Raw genomic sequence first — 22297 nt, forward strand, 5'->3', positions numbered from 1 at the left:
TTAGTTAAAACATCTGCAACCTGTTCACAACCAGGTACAAAACACACATGAAGCTGATCACTAAGAACCTTTTTACAAACAAAATGCATATCTAATTCAACATGCTTGACTTTAGAATGTAGAACTAAATTTGTAGCTAAGGAGATAGTGCTAGCATTATCAAACAAAATGACTGGTGTACTACTCAGCTTGACACCGATCTCATCCATTAGGGAGCGAAACCACATCAACTCAGATGTGGCATTTACTAAACTCCAATATTCCAACTCAGAAGTAAACTGAGATACAACACTTTATTTTTTTGACATCCAACCAATAAGATTATCACCAAGATACAAACAAAACCCGGAGGTAGACTTGCGATCTTCTAAAGAACTAGTCCAGTTATCATCACAAAACCCAGGTAAGCTCATACTTGACTTTTGAAACAACAACCCATAAACAATTGTGCCCCTAACATACTGAAGAATAAGCTTCATTGCTAGCCAGTGCAAATTATGTGGTTGATGCAGATATTGACTGACTTTATTGACAACAAATGACAAGTAAAGCCTGGTCAAACACAACTATTGCAGGCTCTCCACAACTTGTCGATAGAGTGTTCCATAGGAAAGTGGAGAACCGATTAATGATGTAAGAGTGGGATAACTCACCATAAGAGTGTCTACTGGTTTAGCATTTGACATATTGGCACGCTCTAACGATTCTCGAGCATACTTTTGTTGAGAAATATGCATACAACCATTATGTCTCAAAATTTCAAGTCCAAGAAAATAATTCAGCTCACCCAAGTCTTTAAGGGAGAACTTTCGATCAAGACAACAAATCGCATCATCTAACTCAACACCAGCATCACCTGTTACTATAATATCATCAACATACACCAAAAAGGCTTGTGGCCCATATAATAAGAAGTCTCTCCCCAAGTTGAGTTCTTAGGCTCACCCCAATTAGAGTTCCTCTTATCAAACCTTATTTTAGGGTTTTCAGCCTCACCGTCATCTCAAGCTGAATCATAACGGTAGAAACATCACCAAGCAATATGACCAATTTTGTTACAGATCTAACACTACGGCCTAGCACCGCCACCATGCTGACCCCGACCATGTCCAGGGCGAGAAAAACCCAACGCACAAAAGGAGCGAAACATCTGCAATGGTGGTTGTCCAGCATATGAAGAAACAATCACCGCCGATGACTTAGATTTGTTTGACACATTAAGATTTGCAAAAAAAAAAAAGAATTCTGAGATAGATACCCTTGTTGTCAGGCTTCAGCATCCAAAAGAGTCGTCTAAATACCCTGAAGATAAATTGGAATCCTACTCGTGGTAATAATCAAAACCACGTGATCTAACTCCGATGGAAGGCTGTTGAGAATGGCTGATTGTTGCTCCTCCAGAGGCATACTCTAACCACACCCGCTAAAGAGTCCCAAAGATGTTTAACCTTGGCGAGATAGACAGACATTGAAAGATCATTCTTTTTAAGACTATAGAGCAAAAACATATAGCGCATAGCTTTAGTAGTTGAATGACTACCAAATAAACGCATGAGTGCTTCACATAACTCAAAAGCAGAGCCAGAACTCCCAACTAATTGGTTATGAAGAGAAGCACTTACAGTTGAGAGAAGCCATGCTACCAACGCCGAATCCTACTGCTCGTATTGAATAAACGTCAGATTCTCACTGGACACACCCTCATCATCAACCACTACTCGTGGTGGTATAGCAATAGTTACATCGGCAAATGATTGTAACCTATGCGTCTTAATCACTAATAAAACGTGCTGCTTCCAGGCTAAGAAATTTCCTTCGTCAACAAGTATTGCCACCTTCTGAGATGCAAAGGCAAACGAATTAAGAAAGTTTTCAGCCGACTCCATTGTGAACTCAACTCAACAATCAACAAAAAGAAATACACTCTGATACCATGTTGAAATCTCAAGAATTGAGAAATTCATTCATATATTGTTCATACATATTTATACAGCAGCTGATTACAACTACTTAGTAACTGCATTATACCATACGCTAACTAAGACAGTTAGACTGTTATTCTAATAAATAAAACGGTGTGTAACTAGATTTTCTACTAAATCAAACAAATGCTTTAAGATGGTTGTTTTCAAAACTCCGATAACCCTGCTAGGCCATCTCGGTGGTTGATGTAATCTTCCGAATTTGAGTCTAACGTCTAGGCCGGGTTAGAGAGGTTACAAACAATTTTTTATTTTAAAAATATTTTTTTATGATTTTTTAATAAATATATAAAGAAAATAATTTTTTTTTTGCTACATAGTAATCTTTAATTGGTTATCTTTTTTTAAATAGACTTAATGGTTTGACTAATGACAAAAGTTCCAACTTGGGGGAAAAAATAGTTTAGGTACCAACTTAGGGGGAAAATAGTTTAAGTACCACTTATGATAAAAAAAATGTTTTGAGACCAAAATGAGAAAAATGACATAGTTCAGGCACCAATTTGTATGTTTAGCATTTTTTAAAATAGACTTAATGGTTTGACTAACAAGTGTACTAATTTTAAAAAAAATTAAAATACCACTTGAGACAAAAAGAAAGTTTAGATACCCAAATGAAAAAAAGAGTATAATTTAAGTACTAATTTATAAAAAAAATAATTATATTCCAAATCAGTATACTGATATAAAATTACTTTAGTCGGTTAATCTGAATTTTAAAAAAATCAAAATGAGGTTGAGCTCTAAAATATTTTTAAAATAAATTAATTAAAAATAATTTTGTAATAAAATTTCATTTTTAAATTACATAAGAAAAATTCGAGTTTCATGTTCATGAAAAAATCACATCAACCAATAAATTGAAATTTCGAGGATTAGTAATTTGGACTAAGACATAATATTATTAATAATAATAAGGAGGAAAAAATATGCCTAATAAAAATAGTATAAAGATTAATCTGTAATTTTAAATCTAATATAAGGATGAAAACTTGAATTTGACCAATACCATAACGTTACTCAAATTTAAAATTTAACATAAATTAGGTGCTGGCTTTAAATTAAATAATTTCTCTCAAAAAAGTATCTTACATAGGTATAAAATTAGGTAGTTTCATATATTTTATTATATTTCGACTAATATTTTAATATTTTAATCGTTAAATTTATCAATGTAATTATATTTATCGTGCATGTAATTATTAGAATCAATATAATATATCTACCACGTTAATATATATATTTTATTATTGAAAGTTTTTATATATATAAGCAGATAGTTAGACATTTTTAATTTATTTCAAATTTGACATGCATAATTTACATGAATAAAACATGAAACAAGAGGATAATGTGCTTCAAGATCCTTATGTTATGAATTGAATCTATTTGAGTAAGAGAAAGGGTTATATGTAACTGTCATTTCACGTTATTCCTATCATTTTCTAATAAGAGAATGACAAATCAGATTTTTCCTTCTCATTTTCAACTTTTTACTTCATTAAAGAAATAGGAATGATTCGACTTGATAAAATTACAATAAGAGAATGACCTAAAATTACAATTTTATACAATCAGTTTTCATATTTTTATTGGACTTTGATAAATTAGAAAATTTAACTTAAAAAGTGATTCGATTTGTTTTTTTTTTAAATCTTAAATTGGTTAAATTAGAAACAAGTTTCCATTTCCATCTTTTTCTTTGAATCCAAACAAAAAAAAAATACGAAGGAAAAAAACTAGAAAATTGGAATGAGATGGGTGGGGGCATCACATCGCATTGCAACCAGCGATAGAGAAGAAGCAAACGAACACGTGAATTTTAGAAATTTAGTAGTTTTCTTCAGTAGGACAAGCACTTTCACCACGTTGACTTCCTCCCCTCTCCCTCTCCCTCTTTCTGTCTTAGGGTTTTTCTTTCTTACCAATGTGCTTTTCTTTCTTGGATTTAGCTTCTTCCATGGATTCCCAATGACACCCAAATTTTACAAGGTATGTTTTTAACGTCTTCCTGCTTTCGGGTCTTTCTTCTTTTCTTGTTTCAATCTTCCTTTCTCTCCTTGTTTTATTTTGCTCTCCTTCTGTTTGTTGAAATTCCCCAATTAATTCCATTTCTTGCTTCTTCTTTTTTCTTAAGAAATGTGGGGTTGTTTGTTACTAAGATTTTTTGGGTTCTTGCTTTTCTCGTTCATTCAGGGAAAGAAAACGAATTTTAACTGAAACTCAGCTCTTTGATTATTTGATCCCCGTTTCATATGATGAGATCCGAAGTGATCATTTCCTCCTGTATTTGGACTGGGCTTGAAAATGTTTGTTTTGTTCTTGAATTTGTTAGTACTGGGTGGATTAGTTCATTCATGTAGTAGATATTTGATATAATGGTTAACATAATTAAATCAATGCACTTCACAAGATATTGATTAAAATTTTAAACCCCATTTTAATGGTAAAATATCATGGTGTCATGGAGTTGCAAATGCTGGTCATTATCCATTGTTCAAAGTTCATAAAGTTAGAAACGTCTAATGTAAATTTCTTGACCAATCAGTTCCATTGGCTAGATGGTTTGACCCATATTATCAGATCTGTTTGTTTTTAGCCTATTGTTTGTAATGTCTGTTAATGAGTTTCTTCTTATAAACTTCTTTTGATTCTTAGGCTCAGATGTGAACGACTAAAACATTTGCTTCCCTCATTTTCTTTTTCCTTTTATATGATTTTTTTAACACTTAAGTTAGGTTGGAAACTTCTCTTATCACATTACTTGTTAAGGCTAGAGGCCAAAGTTTACTTCTTGCTAATATCAACAATCTTTTACAACAAGATTTTGATGTGCTGCAACAATCTGTTGACCAATTTTTTCATGATTGGCTTTTGCAAACACTGCAGCTTGTAAACTTTTACTTGTGTCTAAATATGGATGTCATTTCTATCCCTTTTTCTATCTTTGGATTCAATATTTTGGGTGAGATATGCTGGGGAAACTCTTTTCATGGTCATAACAATTTTTTTATCTGATATCTTGGACCATTTTTATGTGTCATCCATCCCTAAGAAGTCAAGTTAGTGAAGGTTTTCACTTGAACTTTCACAAATAAAGCAAATTAAGCAGGGATTCCTTCTTGACTTATGTCTACGTAACATTTAGCTTTTGCAAGCTGATTTGATGGTGCTTTGTCCCGTCATTTTTAATATTTGAATGATTTTTTTTTCCATCCAGGCCTTGGGAGTTTATTGAAGCTATGAGGCAGTGACGAAGAAACTGCTGTCTTTGATGAAATGCTTGTTAATTGGGGTCGAAAGCCTAAGATAGTTGATTTGCTTGAAGACAGTTGACAAAATAAAGATTCCTATATAAAATTGAATTATGAAGTCGATGAAATTCCCAAAGCGATACTTAATTGTCCTTTTAACCTTTGTCAGCACATGCGTATGTTATATAGAACGTGTGGGTTTCTCCATAGCATACACAGTTGCAGCTGATGCTGCTGGGATTAACCAATCAAGCAAAGGGACAATACTATCAACATTCTATTACGGTTATGCTTGTTCTCAGGTACCTGGGGGATGGGCGGCTCAAAAGATCGGGGGAAGGCAGGTTCTTCTTCTCTCATTCGTTTTATGGTCATCAACTTGTTTTTTGGTTCCATTAGATCCCAATAGAGTCACTATCTTGGTTGTTGCTCGCTTGCTTGTTGGTGTGGCACAAGGTTTCATCTTCCCTTCTATTCACACTGTCCTAGCACAGTGGGTACCACCACATGAGAGGTCAAGATCTGTTTCGCTTACAACTTCGGGGATGTACCTAGGTGCAGCTATGGGAATGCTTGTCCTTCCTAGCCTGGTGAAGTTCAGAGGTCCCCAATCTGTATTTATTGCAGAAGCAGCATTAGGTGTCATCTGGTCTTTCTTTTGGTTTAAATATGCAACTGACCCCCCTCGATCTGAGCATCAGAAAGCCACTGCCACTGGTTTTGGAGAATCTTTATTACCTACCAAAGCAAGTCAGAAGATAAAAGTGGAGAATGGAGGAACCACAGCCCGAACTTCCGAAATCCCATGGAAGAGAATTTTAGCCAGCAGGCCAGTTTGGGCAATCGTGGTAAATAATTTCACATTCCACTATGCACTTTATGTATTAATGAACTGGCTGCCAACATACTTTGAGCTGGGCCTCCAGCTCAGTCTTCAGGAAATGGGTTCTTCCAAGATGTTGCCGTATTTCAACATGTTCATATTCTCAAATATCGGTGGGGTTCTTGCTGACCACTTGATCACCAAAAGAATAATGTCCGTGACTAAAACTAGGAAGTTCTTGAACACTGTAGGATTTATAGTCTCTTCTCTTGCATTGATGGCACTACCAATCTTCAGAACATCAGCTGGAGCCATTTTCTGTTCTTCTGTGGCTCTTGGTTTCTTGGCGCTCGGAAGGGCTGGGTTTGCAGTGAATCATATGGATATTGCACCCAAATATGCAGGAATTGTAATGGGTGTCTCTAATACAGCCGGCACCCTAGCTGGGATCATTGGGGTTGATATGACTGGAAAGCTTCTCGAAGCTGCTAAAGCTGAATATTCAGATCTTTCTAGTCCAGAAAGCTGGAGAACAGTCTTTGTCATCCCGGGATTGCTCTGCGTATTTAGCTCTTTCATATTCTTGCTATTCTCAACGGGGGAGAGGATTTTTGACTGAAATAAGCCCTGCACACGTCTAAGTTTTTACTTGGTATAGCCATAAATCATCAAGGGCTTCACACGCAAATCGGTCGTTGTGATTGGTGAGGTCTCTGATGTCATGAAATCTAAACCCTTCCTGGGACAAATATATTTAATTTCAGAATAGTATAGAAGGTCAAAAAGCAATCAACACAAACCAGTAGGTATTAGAAATCATTTTTTTGATTGTTAACCTGAAGAGCTTATGTGTTTATTTTTTATTTAACAGTGAGATTAGCTGGATTATTTCACTTCAAATTTATGCATATGAGAACTCAAGCCAAGCAAGTTGCTATTATGAATGCAGTGGGGACATCATGCTTCTGATAATTACCTATGATGTTAGTAATTTTTTGTTGTTTCTACTTAACCCTGTGCTTGAATCAATTTGATGTATAGTTGTGAAGATGGTGGATGAGCGGTGGCTGCTAGTGGTGGCCGTGGTGGTTCTACAAATTTGCTTCTTATGACTGGCCATTTTACAGGACCACCGTTCTTCATGACTATGTTAGATATGAGTGTCGGATACGAGTATGTTTATTTTATTCCAAGTTGTCATGTGTTTGGAGGATCCATGGGTTATATCTCATACTCGTTCAAGATATAAATGTCATACATGAGCATTTTAAGAAAAACCCTATTTTTACTTATAAAGTTGAAAAAAAAAATATCCGGCCGCCATTGTTGAAACAAGCCCAATTTATCGATTGGTTAAGTTAGAACATCTCAACAATTGACTCGAATTAAGCTAAAACGTTTACTTCGTAGTCGATTAAACTCGAACAAAACTTTGAATCTTAAATTTCAAACCAAAGGAGAGCATTTGAAGAAAACTTTAAATGTCATTTAGAAAACTGTAACAAATAGAAAATCATGTTTGTTTTTTTGTTCTTTTTTTAATCTTTCTACACAAATCGAACTGCCTAATTGACAATAAAATGATAAGGAAAAAAAAAGATAAATTTGAACAGCCGTCAAAACTTTCAAACTATCCATCAAATACATGTAACCAAACTCAGTTGTTCTTGGCAGCTGCAACTTGCTTCGCACCAACAGAAAAGAACTCCGTAATGACTTCGAGAGGCATGCCTTTGGTTTCGGGTACTTTTAAGAACACAAACACCCACGATATAACACACACGACCGCGTACATCCCGAAAACACCGGCTAAACCGACTGATTTGAGCAGCACTGGGAGTGAATACGTGACGATGATGTCGCAAATCCAGAATGTAAGGGCGCACATAGCAATGCATATGCCACGAACCCGTGTCGGGAAGATCTCAGCACAGAGTATGTTTGGGATTGGCCCGAATCCCATGACGAAGAAACAGAAGTAGAGAACAACACTAACGGTTGAGATCGCTGCATGCACAACATTCCCCATTTTTACCACACTTCCGATGACTAAGACGAGAAGGGATATTATCAGGACCGGGAGTGTGGAGAGTAGCAAACTCCTGCAACGGGGGAAGACATTGGTAATCAACAAAATCCACCATCATAATATCAGAAAATTAGAGACAATAACCGCAAGTTTGCCAACAGAAAGGCACACAAATAAAGGTTGAGCAATTTCCGCTCAAAACTAAATCTTTAAATTCTGAGTGCCAACAGATATTGAGTGTTTCCAGGTGAGCTTTCTTATAATTTCAAAGGAACCCGAAAAGGAAAAAAAAAACATACCTTCTACCGGCAATATCCATAAGCCGCATAGCAACCGCTATACTTGGAAGCATCAGCAAGGTTGTAATACCACTGATAAGCAATGAGGCAGAAGATGAACTAATCCCCAAGTTTGAAAGAAGAACTCCAACTCCCGCCTGCTCGAGAATTTGTGGAGTGTAGTATAGAACTCCATTTATACCAGAAAACTGCATGTAAAAAGGAAAGAATAAAGAACGGTCCTCAATAAGCCAATAATGCAAAGCCGGAAAACAGTATTGCAAATGTACTATCCCGTGTACACCATTACCACACATTTGTGCGATCAAGGCAATATATATATACATGTGTGTGTGTGTGTGTGTGTGTGTGTGTGTGTGTGTGTGTGTGTGTGTGTGTGTGTGTGTACTACATCGAACCCGACTGATTCCTGAAACAGTAAAGCAGGATGTAATGCAGAGCCGTAAAGAAGTGATTTTAAGATGAAAAACATGAAGATAACAAGCAAAAAAGGCTATTCGAGCCATTTGCTAGAAAGATAATTGTGGTTAGGTTCTCTGAGTTACCTGCTGAAGTATTTGAATTCCGATCCCTACTACTAAAGCATGCTTGACTCCTGGTTCAAAGATATCTTTCCAACTTGGTCCCTTTGGAGTTTCAGCTGGATGAATCATAGCCGGTCCAACCGGATGCTGTTTCATAAGCTCACTGGCATAGAGGGCTGGCTGACTCACCAAGGCAGCAGCCTGGACATACTCACTGTCTACAGGGGCATCATTACCAGGAAGAGAAACCAGTGATCCACGCCTCGAGCCGGGTACACCCTCTTGGTGCAAATAAATTCTTTTAAAGCCCCCTTCCTTTTTTCCATCTGGGCCTACTTTTTCAGACAATTGCCATGCAATCTGCCAACCTCCACCAATACCCATGCTACCAACTTGTTCTCCGGTAGTTGATTGCATTAGACTACCGTGTCTTAAGCTCGTAAGGCTTCCGTGGTTAGTTGGAACTATGTCCTTATCCAAACTGGTTGTTTGTCGTGAGATCAAAGGACTATGTAAATTGTCATCAGAATCACCACCACCACCATCAGATGGGTAGTCCTCGCCCTCTCTGGGAACAATATCGTCATCCCACTCTTCATTTCTAGCTTGATTACCTCCCACGCTGAACATGCTACCAAAGTGCGGAAAAAGTGCGCTACGCATACTTCCCGTTTCTGGAACCTTCTCATGGACACTTCCAAAGAGGGTGACAAGAGGATCAACAAGACCAAGAGCGCTCTGACTAGCCATGCTTCCATGCCGTGACACGATACCAAGAGTACTCTGTCCTGTGACAGGTCTGGCCACCCAGGAAAGACCTTCTTCAGGTCCATATAACTTGATTTGATCCTTATCATCTGATATATCTTGGTCTTCTATGTCCTCATTGGCCGGGCCAATTATATACTCCTCTATCGATGTTTCACCTCCAACACCAAGTCCCTCCACTAACAATGCCATCTCACCTGTTCATTTCAAATAATATTAGTACCATCAGCAGGATAGCTTCAGATGGCAAGCGCAATGTAAATAGAGGTAGGGGAAAGATTAAAAGAGACCGAGGATGAACTAACCAGCAACATCTTCCCTGCCACGTAGTCTCTGCAAAACTTTTTTTGCCTCAATCATTCGTCCTTTACTTACAAGCCATCTTGGAGACTCAGGCAAGAAGAAAATGGTTAATATAAAATATATAAGAGATGGAATAGAAAGAACTCCAAGCATCAATCTCCAATTCGGTAATTCCGATAATGACATTCCAAAAACCATGCAATATGACAAAAACATTCCGATGGAACCAGTAAACTGCGGAAGGGTATTTAGCAACCCCCTTATTTCGGGTGGTGCAGTTTCGGATATGTAAACTGGGACCAGAGTTACTGCCAAACCAACCCCAAAACCATCCAAAAGTCTTGCCAAAAGTAAGATATAAACATTAGGAGACCATAACATTACAAGACCACTAACACAATAAAGAACAGACGAGATAATTAGCATTGGACGGCGGCCTAGCCAGTCCGATATGCCTCCCGAGCAGGTAGTAATGCAGGTGGCTCCAATAAGAGACATGGCTACAATCAGGCCTTCTATAGTTGGTTCGCTTTCCAAACTAAACTCTCTCTTTATGTATAGAACAGCACCTGCAACGTGGAACACAAAGAGCAAAACTAATCAATTGATCTAAAGAGATGGCAAAACACCCTTTATACTGACGTAGAGAAGAACTGTATATGTTAATCATTAAGGGAAGAAAAACCCCATTCATCCAATTATATCATCAACTCGAATTCACCGCAGATTTTTGACATATGAAAGCTATCATTTTGGTACAAAAAACTGAATTTTCAATGTTGAACTACATATACATAGCAGTTCATGAAACCAAAGAGGATAACTGCATATGTTAATCATCGAGTAAACCCCATCAATCCAATTAGATCAACTCAAATTTACAAATAGATCTTTGACATATGAAAGTTTTCATTTTAGTCCAAAAGTATGAATTTTTCGATGTTGCAATACATATCTTAATCAATCTAAAGAGATGGGAAAACACCCGTAACTCTGAAGTAGAGAAGAACTATATATATTAATCATTAAGGGACGGAAAACCCCATCAATCCAATTGGATCATCACCTCAAATTCACCATAGATCTTTGACATATGAAATCTATCATTTTGGTCCAACAAGACTGAATCAACTAATATTCAATGTAATTTGATAAATAAAAAAAACTAATTATTCAATGTGAAGAGATGGCAAAACACCCTCTACATTTAAGTAGAGAAGAACTGTACATATTAATCATACAGTCAAGAAAAACACCATCAATCCAATTAGATCATCACCACCATAGATCTTTGACATATGAAAGCTATCATTTTAGTCCAAAAGAGTGAATTTTCAATGTTGAATTACATATAGCAGTTGATGAAACCAAACATGATATCAATCTAGAAAGATAGCAAAACACCCTTTACACTGAAGTAGAGAATAACTGTATAAATTAATAATTAAGGAAAGAGCAACCCCATAAATCCAATTAGATCATCAGTCACCTCAAATTCACCATAGATCTTTGACCCATGAAAGCTATCATTTTTAGTCCAAAAAACTGATTTTTTTTTATGTTGAACTAGATATGTATAACAATTTAAGGAAGTAAATGAATTACCTGCAATGGTGGCATTATCCCATCCTTGCAATAAGTTACCAATAGCTGCTGCAACAGCTACAAGCACAGCTCCACTCATTTTTCACGCACAAAAAAGAAAAACCCCCAATCCTTTAAACACTGAGCACTAAACTAAGTAACCTGAAAGTTAAATAAACCAAACCAAGATCATGGATCAAAATTTAAAAAAAAAAAAAACAGTGCTAGATACAGCATCTGAACAGGTATCAGATCACAGTCTCCATACACCCCCCTCCCCAAAGAACAAACTTGACTATGTATCAAAAGAGAGAAAACCCAAGATAGGAAAAAAACAAAAAAATCAAAAAAAAAAACCCAGGTGTCTAAGCTCAATATAGAGCCAAAAAAAGCTGTTAACTTTACCTAGGGAAGCAAAGCAAAGGCAGATATAGAAGAAACAGAAGCAAAAAGCTGCTGATAAAAGAGTTTCAGGAATCATCAGATATAGAAAAGGCCATAACAGACTGTCATCACCTTTGGAATTGAATAAAAAAGAGGTACTTGGTGACTGAGGAGTGATGAGATTTTATTTATTTATTTTTCACAATAAAGCAATATATATATTAAGGGTAAAGTGACCTCATCAACAAGGGAGGCAGAGAAAGGCAAAGGTTAAAGCAAAAGAGAAGAAAACCCAAAAGAGAAAGAATGGGTTAATTGCAACTTGCCCCAACCCTTATACCTCTCCTTAATTTGCACGTATTATATTGCACTTTACTGGTCACACTCAATATCTAAAATTTGTGTTTCACTTTACTTGCTCATCTTTGTATCATCAATAGTTTAAAGCACTTTTTTTTTGGGGGGTTAAATAAATTTTCGTTTTAAAATACTATTAACCTTTATAACATTTTTTAATTGGGTATGCAATATTTAGTTATATACAAAGAGGTTGGATGGGTTAGGGAATAGGGTTGTGTTTAGTTTAAATCGATTTAGGGTTTACGTCATTTTCGTTATGCTAATTAATAACAAAAGGTTGAGATTTATTACAAAAAGGTTGGATGGGATAGGGAATAAGGTTGTGTTGAGTTTAGATCGATTTAGGGTTTACGTCATTTTTGTTATGCTAGTTAATAACAAAATATTGGGATTTATTACAAAGAGGTTGGATGGGATAGGGAATAGGGTTGTGTTGAGTTTAGATCAATTTAGGGTTTATGTTATTTTTGTTATGCTAGTTAATAACAAAAGGTTGGGATTTATTACAAAGAGGTTGGATGGGATAGGAAATAGGGTTGTGTTGAGTTTAGATCGATTTAGGGTTTACGCCGTTTTTGTTATGATAGTTAATAACAAAAGGTTGAGATTTATTACAAAGAGGTTCGATGGGATAGGGAATAAGGTTGTGTTGAGTTTAGATCGATTTAGGGTTTACGTCATTTTTGTTATGATAGTTAATAACAAAAGGTTGAGATTTATTACAAAGAGGTTCGATGGGATAGGGAATAGGGTTGTGTTGAGTTTAGATCGATTTAGGGCTTACGCCATTTTTGTTATGCTAGTTAATAACAAAAAGTTGAGATTTATATAGTTATATGAGTCGAATGACCTAAACTTTAATAAAAGGATAGATGACAACAGATTTAAGATCAATTATAGCCTTTGAGCTTTGAACAATATGGTAAGAAAAGCTTAGTTAATTGTCAACTTTGTTGTATTAGTATTGTACCATGGAGAGAAAAAAAGATGAAAAACATGAGTCTTTTTATAGGAGACCTAAAGGTTTGAGATGGTTATGGAAAAATGTTTACTTGAGTTAACATCCTAGAAATAGATAAGGTTATTCTATTCATTTTTACTTCACTAAAATCAAGCCTCCCTTTATTAGTTATCGTTATTACCTAATATTGTCTAAATCCTTCTTAGTTAATCTTTCTTTGTATGTCAAATTTAAATTATTGAGCCAACACTTAGTTTTCTTAGTCTTTTTTCATCTCTAGTAGGCATAAATACTTTGGCATCGTGATTGCCCTCGCGAGTGACGGGAGGAAATCAACACAAATACAACAAACAAAGAAATCAAAATATATACTATCTTGCGGTGTCTGCAAGTGTGGCGGGTCAGTTGTAATATTTATAATGTTACAATAGAATACCAGAGTATTTCAAGAATCAAACCCAAAGGAGTCAGGATTTAGTGATTTCTATTTAAAAATGCATGCAAGAAAAGAGTCTAGCTAGCTACTCGCAAAGCACTATATTACGATAGGCCATAAATGAGGTTGATTAAAACTAATTAACTACCTACAATAGAAAAGGACTAAATTGTAAATAATATAAAATATAAAACTACTAAATACGATAACAGACAGTGGTTGGTTGATTTCCATGTGGTTAATTAATCTTCGAATTACGGATCTAAATCACTAACACTCATAAATTGGTTCCATTTTACCTCTCGATCTCAACTTTACCAACTTAAACAAATTAGTTTGGTTTATCTCTCGATCTCACCGGCTAAATTGGGACTAATAAATTTGTGTCCAGTTAGGTTACCTCTCGGTCTCACTTATCTTGATTTTCCCTTAGGACGTCAATCTTAAGTTTTGAAGTTTATTCAATTTAGTTTAAATTTTGCAATTTAGTCCTTAAACCCTAAAATCAACTACCCAACATTTTCATCAACCAACCACCTTAGATTTAGCTACTCCTACTCATATCTAAACATACAAACAACAAATAATCAAGATAATAAAGCATTAACTTAAACTTAACTAAACGTGAATAAAAAAATCTAAGCTTTCTTGCAAAAGCTTGGATAGCACAATGGAAGCAAGAACAATAAACGAAAATGCTAAAAAAATTATTTTTAATAGAAGAAATTTAAGGACACTGAATAACACTAAAGTGAGATTAAAATGTATCTAAAAGAAAGTTTAAAGGGTTACTAAACAAATAACACTTAACTACAGTAAAAAAACTAACTTAACTAACTAAGAAAATACAAGGAAAATAAAGAAACAAACAAAGAATTGAGACCCTAAACTATGAAGAAGAAAACTATCCTAAACCTAAACTAAAAGATGGAGAGAAACCCTAAACTAAAAAGCTTTCTAACCTAAACTACAACCTCTCTTTTCTTAAGCCAACTTTTGGCTTTTTAAAGTTGATTACAACCTAAGTTTTAGTGACCAAAATTCCCCTGGACGTCTAATTTTGATTGGTGCTTCAATTGGATAAGGACAACACCCGATGTCTTTTTTTTGTCCCCTCACAACAATGATATCACGATATCCAGAGTCGGATATCGCGATATCATTGACAATCTAAAAATAAAGGTCTTTCTTGGGAGCTGGGTAACGTGATACCACTGTAGGATACCCAACAAGTGAAAGGCTACTTGACTGACTTGATTTATCTCTAGTGTTCGTTGCTTGGCAAAAAATTATTCACATCAATGAAGCTAAATCAAATGATCCTCAAACTTGTCATAAGTTGGAAAATCTAACTTGGTGAAATGTGGTACTATTCCTCCACCGCTATTTCCACTTCCAATTGTTGTGTCAATTGATGCATTCTAGCTTCCATATTCTAGCTTTAAATTTCGTAATCGCTTATTGGAACAAAGCCTTTAGTTCCTCATATGTTTGATTTCCCATGGTGCTTGGCTCCGATACCAATTTGTTATGTTCCTTGGATACGGATCGAGTCACTAGACAGTTTACATCTAAGTTACATTAAGGAGAGGGATTATCTCCCTTGTTCTTTTTTCTTGAGTGACTTATCATGTATAGAATTCAACTTGTTAAAGGGAGTTGATACCTTATAACTCGTTAGAGAGAGACCCAAATCTCACAAGTATAAATTCTTTTCACTTTATTATAAGAAAGTAACGACTCTGTTAAATAAAGTTTTACAACCTTGAAAATAGAAACATATAATAAATAAGGAAAAGTCTTAATTTATAGGTATGCTGTTAATATACTCAGATTCTTTAAATAAGAATCCTTATTCCATAAATAGATATTTATGCTAATTTTTTGTTAAGAAATTGCTTCTTGTGCCTACCATAAGTGTTTTCGACAAAAACTTTTGTAACACTGACTATGGCATTTGTATCCATGCCCATGTTTGTAGAAGCAAACAACAATTATTATTTCATTGATTGGTTCTCGAGTTGTCTTGCAAATTGCATTTTACCAATCCACTAGAGTCGTTGTACCTAGCTAAATGTACCGACAAACTCAAAAGACTTTAATAAAGGAAGATATATGGTATGAACCTTGTTATCAGTCTTCTCTAGCAACTGCATTCCTCCTACCAAAGAAAGCATCCAATCTAACATATTAGTCCATCTCTTCTACAGTTACATGTGGTGAAGGGAACAGCTTGAGACACCTTTCCAACCATGTGGTGGAGAGTTTGAGAAGATTTTCAATGGGAAGAGAAGGGAAATGGGTTAAGGTATATATAGAAAAGAAAGTTGACTCCCATGATTTTCGAATTTTTCTTTGTATTAAATGGGTTAGGGTATGTTATTTGTCAAATTTTATGTTTAAATTAATATTTTGAGTATTGTTGATTATACTTTGTAGTCCATTGCTTCTAACATGTAGGACATACACTCTTGTGTGACATGATCCATGTTTAAGGTTTGTAGCTATCCCTTCCAACATTTTCTTCTCCAAGGTTTGAGACTTTGTTCTCTCTTTTGGAGTGCAATGTGTCTTATCATTGCACACAACCACTTGTTGGTAGCTCTTTCTTTTTAAAAATATTATTGTGTAGATAAATTTTTAAAAATAGGAGTTCTTTTTTATAATTCAAGGGATCAAATTTAAAATTGTGTATAAAATTTAGATTAATGTGCAATATGATACATAAACTTTTATTTTGTGCAATTGTATACATAATATTTGATTTGATTCAATTTTCACAAATTACTAACATCTTCATTATCGACGTGGTACTATTTTACGTTTGCATATTGCATATACAAATTATTATATTTATCCAACATAAAAATAAATTGATATATTTACTTTTTAAACGTATACAGTCGAATCAAAATTAAAATTTTATGTATATAATAGAACTAAAATCAAATTTTCTTGTATATAATTGCACCAAATTAAACTTCATGTAACTAATTTTCATATGAAACTAATTTTTTCATAAAATTTTATTCTTATTTAAATTTTATATGACATATATTTCCCTAACTCTTAAATAGTAGGATAAAATATACTTGAGCGAGTGTAAATTATGTTCTATTACACCGATATAACAAAGTTGATGTCAACCTAACTAAAACTCAATTGACGTATACAATGTATTTTTAAAATTATTTTTTAAAATGACTTTAATCTTCCTTTTAGATTTTTCTTTTCTTTTCTTTTTCAAGCTCAAACCTTAATTTAAAAAGTATAAAACACTTTTCAAATAGTAAGCATTTCACCTACCATTGCAATTAACTATTTACAATTTTAAATCTTATAAAACCCACTAAAAATATTTTATAAAATCTATGTTTTCAAGTGATTAACCCTATGTGGCTAAATAATTGTAATTAAAAAGTATTTAGGTCAAATGCTGGTTTGCCATTTGGCATCATGTCAATATACAAGAAGATACTAAATGGAACTAGAATAGAATATTTTGAATATAAATATAATATTTATATTAATTATATTAATGTATATCGCATTATTTAATTTTTTTAACTGTACTGATTATATATGTTTTTTTAATATAATATTTAGAACTACCCATAGTCTCTCCCCAACCCATAAGTAGGAGGATAATGTGCTTCAGTCCACTTGAATCCACGTCCTTTTACATTAGCAACAATGCTCATGTCAATCGAGCTAAAACTTAATTCACGCGATATTATTTAATTTTAAATAAACGAGATGAAATATAAATTTATGATATTTTGAGCACATAACAAATATAAATACGTTAATTTTAAAATAAATTAATATAATAAATTATATGAAATATGTTATGAATTAAAATATAATATAATTACGTGTAAAAGAAAGTTCGAAAGGTTTTTTTTTTTTGTATTGACACATGTATCATCATATTCTCCTTTTCTTTTACATATAAAAATAATTAAATTTTCATCTAAGATTTAATATCTATATTTTATTTCTTCGCATAATTTCATCCATATATTTTAAAATATATTAATTAACTTAATTATTTAATAAGTTAACTTTGTCATTAAAACACTGCGTTTATATATATACAATTAATCAATATATTTTAATTCTTGACGTAATTTGATTTCTATTTTTATAATGTAATTAGTTAGTCTAAATAATTAATATTATTAATTATTTGGATCAAAATGTTGACGTCTTAAAATATTGTTCCAACAAAAAAATTATAATGACGAGTTCAAATGGGTTTTTTAAGAAAAATCCACATCAATCTTTTCAACGTTTCTTTCGTTACATGATTCTTGAATAATTTTTTAAAAATTTTAAAAATCAAATCAATAGATTTAATAGAAAATTTTGAACAAGAATGACAATTGAACCTGAATTTTAAATCCATTAAATAGAGTAATTAAGTTTCAAAAATAAAATAGAGGACTAAATTCCAAATGTATAAAATGTAAAGGGGCATAGACTCTATTTTAAACTTCAATTTTTACTTTATAACTTGATACAAACAAATAACCAATGGTAAAAACATTATACTAGGAGTAGGCTTGCATTTTGTCCCCCTCTATTAAAAATGGACAAATTTTTCGTTGTACATCAAATCAAAGTATAAACTTGTCCTCCAATTAAAAATTGGTGCTTCACTGGGAGTAAAATTGCATTTTGCCTCCCTTTACTAAAGAACAGACAGTTTTGCCATTGTACATTAAATCAAAAAGCAAACTTGCCCTCCAGTTAAAAATTCCATCTATTTTTTTAGTTAAAAATTGGTTATTGTACATCAACATGAGGTATACGTAATACGTCACGTATCATTTTCTAGTTATTTTATTAGTTATGCCAGTTTTTAACAGTACAAATAGATAAAAATTTTAACAGAAAGACTGAATCTCTTTTTAAATCTAATATTAATTTATCTATTTTCGAATAAAGAAAACAAAATATAATTTAACGCACAATATATTTACCAGCAATAAGTGGAGGAGAAACCTAGATGGAACCCATAGTCGTAGTTATATAGAAATTGTTTACTTGATGAAGAATAATGGGGAAGAGTCGAAAAAGACATTAAACATGGGAATCTTCTGGCGTTTTCACATAATAAATAAATAAATAAATAAATAATATTAGTTTTTACGAACTAATTGTCTTGATCTGATTTGCCGTCATTATGCAAATTTCATTACGAACAAGACAAATAGAGAGGTCACTGAGTTTGAAAATTGAAAGTTTGATGCTTTCTTCCTTCAAGGAAAAAAAATCACCACCATTTTTCTATTTTATTCTAGAGTTGTTTCACTGGTTTTCAACTTTTTAGAGGTTCTTTTAGTTGTATTTGTTGACTGAGTATATTTGAAAAAGAAATATTAATTGATAAAATAAATTGATTTTTTTAAATTTAGGGAAATAGGTTGTTTTTTTAGAGTGTGTGTGAAAACGTATCTAGCTGGGCGAGCTTTTTTACTGACATGTACCAACTAGATGCGTTTTTCTATAATTACGAAGAAAACACGTCTAATTAGGTGTGCTTTTCCTGACATGTTAGCAAGAAAGCTCGCTAAGCTAGACACTCTTTCACACACTCTCTCTAAAAACGACCTATTTCTCTAAAATTCGAAAAAATCATCCTATTTTCCAATTAATATTTTTTTTCAGCATATTTGGCTAATTTAACCGTGATTATTTATCATTTTACTTTTTTTTTATTTTTAAAATTTACTTAGTTTAAAAAATAAGATGACTTGCCAATTGAGTTAGCAAAGGCGTTGATGCTAATGCAAGAGGACGTGGGTTTTGAGTGCATTGAAGCACATTTTCCTCCTACTTATGGGTTTGGGGGGGGATTTTGAGTAGTTCTAGACATTGTGTCAAAAAGAACAGATATGATTAGAATTTTAATGAGATCGTTAAAAAAAATAAGATAACTTTCATTTTAGTTTTTTTTTTTAAGTGGAAAATACATAGGAAACAAATTTGGTTAAAATTTTAAAACTTATTTTAGAAAATAAAATGAAAGGGTGAAAATTAAAAAATAATTGCTTTCCTTAAAATTCTTTCTAAAATTAAAAAATAAATATAAAATATTTCTTAAAAAGTGAAAAAAGAAAATATTTTGCCAATTTAACATATATTTTTAATATTTTTAAAAATAAAATAAAAATATTTTTAAAATTAAAAAAATATTTTCATAAACCAAACATAACCTTAGTTCCTTTTATTTTATTTTTAGTAACTTAGTTTATCTGCTTCTTTATTTAAAAATAACATTTTAGTATTCAAAAGTCTAGTTGATATAACATTATTTCAAAATAAAATTATTTAATTATTAAATCACATAAATAGAGAGAATTTATAAATTCCTAAAATTAAATACAAAAGAATTAAAATTAAAATATTTAAGGAGAATAGAAACTGAGGACACAATTAAAGCTTCCTTTAATGGGAAACTAGACTGGCCTCAAAGAAGCTTTAGCTTCTTATATTTGTACTATAATATTTAAAACTTCTAAATTGTTTTGGAATAACATAAAAGTAGCTTTAGTTTATCGAAAAATAATTATATGAAATTGTGATTTTACGTCATTTTTATCCTTTTTAATAGGAGAATGATAAATTAGATTTTTCTTTCTAAATCGATTTGTCATTCTTCTATTAGAAAAATATAAGAATGACGTGGAATTACGCTTTATACAATCCCTTTTCTTAGTTTAATTCATACACTTATTTATTATTAATTATATTTCATTATATTAATTTCGTTTAATAAATTACATATTAATTATTATTAATTATAAAAAATATTGGTACTAATTTTAATTTTAATCTTTGATTGAAAATTGTGAATAATAATTTTAAGGAAAAAGAACCTTCAACTTAATAATAATAATAATGATGATGATAATAAAATAATAAAAAGAAAGAATAATTCTATTACTAATGATTGCACCCAGCCATCCACTATGACCTTACAATGCTTAATTGCTTATTATGATCATTTGTCACTATAAAATCTCATAATAGCTGCTTCTTTTTAATTGAGGGATTGATTCTTTCTCGGAAAAAGTTTTTGAAATATCGTATGTTGAGTAAACGATTAGATTTTTATATGGTGAAGCTATCGTAGCTATGTACCCATTTGAGCTCTTTTCGAAATTAAACGATAAATTTTGGATATAATAACCCCACTATTTAAGGGTTTAATTGGCTGCTCGGTAGACAATAGAGGTGTTCATGGGTCGGGCCGGGCCGGGTTCGGGAAAAAATTTTGGCCCGGGTCCTAGGACCGGCCCAGCCCGAAATATGGGCCTAGAATTTTGCCCAGGCCCGGCCCGGAAAAAATTCATAAGCCCAGGCCAGGCCCGGCCCGTTTTTTAAATAAATACCAAAACTTTATTTTAAAAATTAAAATAAAAATAAAAAAAGTATTTTAAAAATATTTTAAAATTAAAAAAATTAAAAAAAGTATTTTAAAAAAATTTTAAAATTAAAAAAATTAAAAAAAATATTTTAAAAGTATTTTAAAATTAAAAAAATAAAAATATTTATTATTCGGGCCGGGCCGGGCCGGGCCGGGCCCGGGCCAAAAAAGTGGTGCCCGAGGCCCGGCCCATTTTTTAATCGGGCCTTATTTTTTTGCCCAAGCCCATATTTCGGGCCTATATTTTTACCCAAACCCTCCCATATTTCGGGCGGGCCGTCGGGCCGGGCCGGGTCACCCGGCCCATGAACACCTCTAGTAGACAACACTTTAAAAATTTCTCTCAAAAGAGAGTCGGCCCAGGTATCTACTAATTTGGGTTTTTTAGTATCTTTTATGTTGTTTTATGATTCATTTTTAATGTTTAGGGTTACCTCTTTAACAATATCGTCTTTAAAGTTTGAATTTATATTCTCTCTTTGAGAGTACAATGTGCCTTATCATCGTACTCAAATATTCGAGTTTACTTAAATGAGATTGCTCTTAATCAGGTTTATTCAAAGATAATATATTCTCAAAATGAGATTGCATGATCCAAACATGAAATATTTTTAAGGCCTCTAGATGAATCTTGAAAATAATTCGAAAATCAATTGAGCCCCTAGTTGAAAAGTGCAATGAATTGGGTCCTTAATCTAAAAATTACAATCAATTGGATGCTCTGAATCGTCACTTCTGTTAAGACTCCTAATGAACAATTAAGTGCTAACGCGACGGATGACTTAAAAATTTTGATAATATAACAGCTGACATGAGGGTTTAATTTTTTTTAAATTTTACGAGGGTTTAATTGTTTTTTAGCGATTCTATAAAAATTATTAAAATTATTAAGCCCTTGTAAAATAATAAAAAAATTAATTTAAATCCCCAAAATCAACATTTTTTCATGTCAGACATCACATCATCAAAATTTTTATTTCAACCTCAATATCACCCGCCATATAAGCACTTAACAGTCCATCAAAGATCTTAACGAAAATAATAATTCAGAGGACCCAATTAATTATTATTATTTGAATTAAGGATTCGATTGATTGCATTTTTTAAACTAAAAATCAAATGATTTTCGAATTAATTTTAGTAGTTAAACCTATT

General features: G+C 32.9%; 2 protein-coding genes across 4 annotated transcripts; one reads left to right on the forward strand and one right to left on the reverse strand.

Annotated features, from left to right (window-relative positions):
- The first annotated feature begins 3700 nt into the window (after window positions 1–3700).
- LOC105779698 (probable anion transporter 5) lies at window positions 3701–7276 on the forward strand. Of its 3 annotated transcripts, none has more exons than XR_008195038.1 (3): window positions 3701–3974; window positions 5203–6763; window positions 7101–7276. XR_008195038.1 is itself a non-coding variant. In XM_012603578.2 (2 exons), the coding sequence occupies exon 2, from the start codon at window positions 5350–5352 to the stop codon at window positions 6676–6678; it is 1329 nt and encodes a 442-aa protein (XP_012459032.1). In that variant the 5' UTR covers window positions 3702–3974; window positions 5203–5349; the 3' UTR covers window positions 6679–7050. The 3 variants fall into 3 exon arrangements, 1 of the variants encoding a protein (XP_012459032.1); XR_008195037.1 differs by lacking the exon at window positions 7101–7276 and adding an exon at window positions 6931–7050; XM_012603578.2 differs by lacking the exon at window positions 7101–7276 and having other exon boundaries at window positions 3702–3974; window positions 5203–7050.
- Window positions 7277–7523: 247 nt separating this feature from the next.
- Window positions 7524–12194, reverse strand: LOC105779697 (monosaccharide-sensing protein 2). Its single transcript, XM_012603576.2, has 6 exons — window positions 11972–12194; window positions 11588–11728; window positions 9985–10551; window positions 8933–9876; window positions 8388–8575; window positions 7524–8161 (listed from the first exon to the last, which is right to left on the reverse strand). Exons 2-6 carry the CDS (start codon window positions 11664–11666, stop codon window positions 7717–7719), a joined length of 2223 nt encoding a protein of 740 aa, XP_012459030.1. The 5' UTR covers window positions 11667–11728; window positions 11972–12194; the 3' UTR covers window positions 7524–7716.
- Between the last annotated feature and the right edge of the window lie 10103 nt (window positions 12195–22297).

The sequence above is a fragment of the Gossypium raimondii genome, chromosome 4, assembly GCF_025698545.1.
Source record: "Gossypium raimondii isolate GPD5lz chromosome 4, ASM2569854v1, whole genome shotgun sequence".
NCBI lineage: Eukaryota > Viridiplantae > Streptophyta > Magnoliopsida > Malvales > Malvaceae > Gossypium > Gossypium raimondii.

Excerpts from the sequence above, each read along its gene's own strand:
- LOC105779698 (XM_012603578.2), top strand. The coding sequence starts at position 5,350 with ATGAAGTCGATGAAATTCCCAAAGCGATACTTAATTGTCCTTTTAACC.
- LOC105779697 (XM_012603576.2), bottom strand. The coding sequence starts at position 11,666 with ATGAGTGGAGCTGTGCTTGTAGCTGTTGCAGCAGCTATTGGTAACTTA. Across the intron at positions 10,552-11,587 it reads GGATAATGCCACCATTGCAG|GTGCTGTTCTATACATAAAG; the intron begins GTAATTCATTTA and ends TCCACGTTGCAG. Across the intron at positions 8,162-8,387 it reads ATGGATATTGCCGGTAGAAG|GAGTTTGCTACTCTCCACAC; the intron begins GTATGTTTTTTT and ends CCCCCGTTGCAG.